This window comes from Sceloporus undulatus, unplaced genomic scaffold, assembly GCF_019175285.1.
Source record: "Sceloporus undulatus isolate JIND9_A2432 ecotype Alabama unplaced genomic scaffold, SceUnd_v1.1 scaffold_1530, whole genome shotgun sequence".
NCBI classification, from domain to species: domain Eukaryota; kingdom Metazoa; phylum Chordata; class Lepidosauria; order Squamata; family Phrynosomatidae; genus Sceloporus; species Sceloporus undulatus.
Window position 1 is genome coordinate 1 of NW_024804450.1, and position 5,380 is coordinate 5,380.

The window sequence follows — 5,380 nt, forward strand, 5'->3', positions numbered from 1 at the left end:
CACACACACACACACAGGCACCCCGTACACATTTTGCAGTTCTTTTTAAGACTTTAATCCTCAGACCCTCAAAAAGCAAGACAAAGAAAGGGGGGAAAAGAGAGAAGGGGATAAAAAAGGGGGGATAAAAAAAAGGGGGGACTTATTTACTTTATGGTTTCTCAGAGGAAACATCCTTTTGAAAAATGATTTCCCCATTTCTTCCTGCTCTCTCATTTTCTTCTTTGCAATCCCAATGCAATTTCATTACCTTTCTGGGGTTATTTTGGCAATCTCATTTTTCCCTTTAGTATTCTCTTTCCCTTTTCAATCCCATTTTTCCTAGAAACCTTATAGTGTTCCTTGCAGTCCCATTTCCTTCCTAGCAATCCTTTTTCCCCCCTTGGAAGCCCATTTTTGTTCCTTGAAATCCCATGTTTAGCAATCCCATTTCGTGCCTTGCAATCTCAATCCCAATTTCTTTTTAGCCATTTCCCTTGCATTCTCATTTTTTCCCCTAGCAATCTAACATTGTTCCCTGCAATCCCAGTTTGTTTTTGGCAGTCTCTTTTCCCTTGCAATCCCATATTTTAAGCAACCCCATTTTGTTCCTTGCAATCTCGTTTTCCCCCATGAAATCCCTTTCTCTTTGCAATCCCATTTTTCCCTAGCAAACTCACACTGTTCCTTGCAATCCCAATTTGCTTTTAGCAATTTCCCTTGCATTCTCACTTTGTTCCCTTGCAACCCCGGCTGGCTTTTAGATTTCTTTTCCCTTGCATTCTCATTTTGTTCCTTGCAATCCCATTTTAATTCTTGAAATCCCTTTTTTCTCCTTTGCGATCCCTTTTCCCTTTGATTTCTCCCTTGCAATCCCTTTTTTCCCTTGCACCTCCATTTCTCCCTTTGCAATCCTATTTTTCCCCTTTCTTTGCTTTCTCGCAATGCCCCCAGGACTGAAAACAACAATCAATGGCCAAATCATAATCATAATCATAATCATAAAAGATTGCATTGATCGTGGATAAAATTTTTTACAAAAACCTATGCAACTAGGAAGGGTCGAGAGGAAAGAACTGCCCAGAAAAAAAGAACTCCCCCCCCCCAAAAAAAGCTGGGGTTGAGGGGAGGCCATGCCAAATGCCCCCCTTTTTATCCCCCCAAAAGGTCCATCGTGGTCCATCGAGGGTGGCCTCGCTTTTGTCTGTCTGTCTGTCTGCAATCTAGCGGAGGAAGAAGCGGAGACGGAGTGTTTTAAACGTGAGACGTACCTTTCTTCGACAGTTCGTAAGGCGAGTCCTTGCTGAGGTCGAAGTGGGACTGGCTCCGGAGGAGTTTGCTGCTCTCTTTCGTCGTCAAAGCGGCTTCGGCGCGGCTCAAGAGCGTCTGATTTAATCCGTTCAAAGGCGGCCCGCCGTGACTGCTAGGCGTGACTGCCGTCGGGGCCGCATTAAGGGCCCCGAAGGAGCCATAGTTCGTGTAGCCCGGGTAAAAGGGGCTGGCGGTGTAGTAGAGGGGCCGGGAGAGGACCGAGGGTCCGTTGGGGAAGGGGCAGTGCGTGGTGGAAGGCGGCGGCCGCCCCGTCGGGGATGAGGATGATGATGATGATGAGCCTCCTCCAGTTCCTGCTCCAGATCCTCCCAAACCTGGATGGACCTCTCTGAGGACCACCATCTCCCCGCCTCCCTCCTTCCCTTTGTCCCCCGACGTGGCGATCTCCGCCAAGGACCACAGTTTGGGCTTGGAAAGGGATGCTGGTGGTGGGGCTGGAGGTGGTGGTGGTGGTGGTTGGGGTGGTGGGCCTCCACTTCCCTGGGGCGAGTGGATGACCGACTGGCCTTGGCTGGGCGGGTGGAGGTCCGTCGTAGTCGTCGTCGTCGAAGGGGGTCGGTACAGGGCCGGCAAAGGGTGAGGGTCCTCGCCGGGACCAGGGCTCTGGTGGTGGTGGTGGTGGTGCTGGTGGTGTTGGTGATGGTGGTGGACCTGGAGGAGGAGGCGGCCCGAGGAAGGCCCCAGTGGAGGAGGAGGAGGAGGAGAAAGGCCTCCTTTGGACGGCAAGGCCACCACTTCGTCGGGGCTTTCTTTGCAATCCGAGTCGCTGGAGGCGCAGTCCGGGTCTTTGCTGCCCGGGGTGGGGGCCTTGGGGTCGCCGGGACCTGAAGAGAAGGATTAGGGGAAAGGGAAGGGGAGAGACACAAAACCGTCTGAAGAACCTGCAGGAGGACCCCTGCTCTCTCCCCCTCTTTCTTCCCCCCCCCCCCCCCCCCCCCCCCCCCCCCCCATCACCCCTGATCCTTCCTCCCCAAGGAACCTCCCCCCCCTTTTTTTATTTATTTATTTATTTCAAAGATTTATCTTTCTCCCAAAATGGGATTGAAGGCAGGTTACAATCATTATCTGCAATCCCTTCTCACCCAAGTAAGCTTTTCTCTCCCCTCACAATTGTCTACTATCCTTTCTTTCTCCATGGAATCTATCCCCCCATTGCTTCTTCTTACCCTTTTTTCTCTCCCCCCATTATCTCTTATCTCTTCCCTCCCCAAGGATCCTTTCCTCCCCCCACAATTGTCCCTTATTCCTTCCCTCCCCAAGGAATCTAATTCCTCCCATTTCTTCTCTCCCCAAGAAATTTATTTCCCCCCATTATTTATCTCTTCCTTCCCCAATAAACCTTTTCTCTCCCCCCACCCCATTATCTCTTATTCCATCCCACGTCTAAGCCGAGCTTTATTTCCAATTGAAGTCATCCCCCCACCCTCAAAAAATTGTCTCTTATTCCAGGGGAGTCCCATCTCCATCAGACTTCCAAGCTCAGTCTTAGTTCCAGTTTAAGTCTCCCCTATCTTCCAGGTTGAACCCTGTCCCGACTAGCAGTGACCAACATCCCATTCGTGGCTCAAGGGTCAGCCAATCCCAGACATCTATTTCATGGTTTCTGTGGGTCTGTGGTATAAGAGTGTGGGGCTGAAGGCATGGTCCTATCTCAAGCTTTCAGGGGACTTGCCAATTCAAGCCTCTGTTTCCCATTGATCCCGCTGGGCTTCTCTATTTAGAGTTGAGTTCCGTCCAAGGAAACCAAGAGGAATGTACCAAACCTCCAAATCCTGCAGTCCTCTGGGTGCTGTTGGACTGCAAAGCCCAGCATTCTTCACCTATGCTGGTCAGGGTTTGCAGTCCAACATCCTCCGGAGGACTCTCATTGGTGACCCAGCTGGGAAGAGTGGTAGTCCCATCCCATTCATTTCCATGAGTCCTCCAAAACATCTCGCCTACGTTTGGTGGCCCAAGCCATCTCCTCTCAGGAGCTTCATGAAGAAGATGGGGGTCTTCTGACCATCCCCAAAGCTTCCCTTCCTTCTAGACCTCCATCCTTCCTCAGCACACCGTCCCCCTGTTTAAACATTTGAAAGGGTGTCATATTGAGGAGGGAGCGAGCTTGTTTTCTGCTGCTCCAGAGACTAGAATGTGGAACAATGGATGCAAGCTCCGAGAAAAGAGATTCCACCTCAACATTAGGAGGAACTTCTTGACAATAAGGAATGCTGGACAGTGGAAAGTGTGGTGGAGTCTCCTTCCTTGCAGGTCTTTAAACCAAGGGTGGATGGCCTCTGGGATGCTTTGATGAGAGTTCCTGCGTGGCAGAATGGGGTCGGATTGGATGGCTCTTGGGGTCTGTTCCAACTCTATGATGCTATGATTATAAGACTTACCGATCTCGGTGGCCTCAGGGTCGCCCTTCTCCTCCATCTTCTGAGGTTCCTCCTCGTCGTTCTTCTCCAGGTCGATGTTCTCTTCCTCCTCCTCGTCTTCACTCCGGTTCCTCGGGGTCCAGGTCATCTTGTTCTCCTTCTTGAGCCGCCGCCGGGCGTTAGCGAACCAGGTGGAGACCTGGGTGAGGGTCATCTTGGTGATGATGGCCAGCATGATCTTCTCGCCCTTGGTCGGGTAAGGGTTCTTGCGGTGCTCGTTCAGCCAGGCCTTGAGGGTGGCGGTGGCATCGCGGGTGGCGTTCTTGCGGTAGGCTGGGTCGCCATAAGGGTAGGAACCCAAGGGGGCAGCGTAGGGGTGGTACCCCAAGGACCCCGCCATGCCAGGGGTGTGATCGTAGGGGGATCCCTGGAGAGAGGAAGGTGGGGAGAAAGAAGGAGAGAGACCGAAGCAGACCTTAAGTAAGGACAATTCTTTTCCAGTATCAATATTCTCAACCTACACAACCCCATACTATCTCTCTCTCTCAATCTCTCAATCTCTCTATCTCTCTATCTCTCTCTCTCTCTCTCTCTCTCTCTCTCTATCTATCATCTATCTAAGGACACGTCCCTCCATATTCGCTAGGGTCAGAGGCACAAGACCCCCGTGAATATGGGAAAAACCCGTAAATAACAAAAAAAGCGCCATGTTTGAACCTGAGAGGTCCTCCATTGCAACTTTATGGTCAATATCTGCCAGACATTGACCATTGAATTGCTCTGGAGGAGCTACAAATGCCTATTTTTAATTTGTTTTTATTACTTCTCTATAAGAATGCTTGCATTGATAGCTTTTTTATAACTTTGGGATGTTTTGGTCAAAGACCGTAAATAAACATACACTACATACATACAAATGCCTAGTTAAAGTATTCCCTCCAGGGATCTCTAGGTCTTTCAGTGCAACTTTTAGTTAAGGTTGACCACAGAGTTGCACTGGAGGGCTTAGATATTCCTAGAGATGACATATTAATCAAATCCGTGAGCGATCAAATCCGCAAATATCAAAGTCGCAAATATGGAGGGATGAGTGTCTTGGGCAAGGCATCTCCATTTCACCCTAGATGTCTCTCCCAGTCTCCATTTCACCCTAGATTTCCCTCCCTAGACGTTGGACTAGGACACTTGGGAGACCTGGGTTCAAATCCTGGCTCAGCCATGGAAGCCCATTGGGTAACCTTGGGCAAGTCACACTCTCTCAACCTCAGAGGAGGTCAATGGCAAACCCCCTCCGAGAAGAAACGTGCCAAGAAAAGCCATGATAAGGTGGTCATAAGTCGGAAACGACAAGTCGGGTCAGCAAACCCGGTGGCTTCCTTCGCCAGAGAAACCCTAAATTTAAATCCAGTGGACTCTTCTTCCCAAGAGGCCTAAACCTTCGCCTCCCGACCAAGTTTTTCAACTTCGAAACCTTCCCAGGAGATTAAACCAAATGGAAGAAGGCCTGGAGAAAGCGGGGAGGGGATTCATTGAATGTTAGGAGGCAGAGAAAGGCGTCAGTCCGCTTCCTTCGTATTGTCTTGGCCTTTCTCAGGCCGAACCTTTTGAATGGACTGAGATTTTCCATCTTTTTTCCAATATTTGGCCCAGATTATTTCATATTCAAAAGGTAGGTAAATTTCCATTTACTCTCTCTCTCTCTCTCTCTCTCT

At 49.9% G+C, this 5,380-nt stretch overlaps 1 protein-coding gene across 1 annotated transcript; it reads right to left on the bottom strand.

Moving 5' to 3' along the window:
- Positions 1–6: 6 nt before the first annotated feature.
- Positions 7–4,095, bottom strand: IRX5 (iroquois homeobox 5; the record flags this gene model as incomplete). Its single annotated transcript, XM_042444017.1, has 2 exons — positions 7–2,135; positions 3,690–4,095. Coding segments are annotated over 2 exons (1,308 nt in total), but the record flags the coding sequence as incomplete, so codon positions are not given.
- Between the last annotated feature and the right edge of the window lie 1,285 nt (positions 4,096–5,380).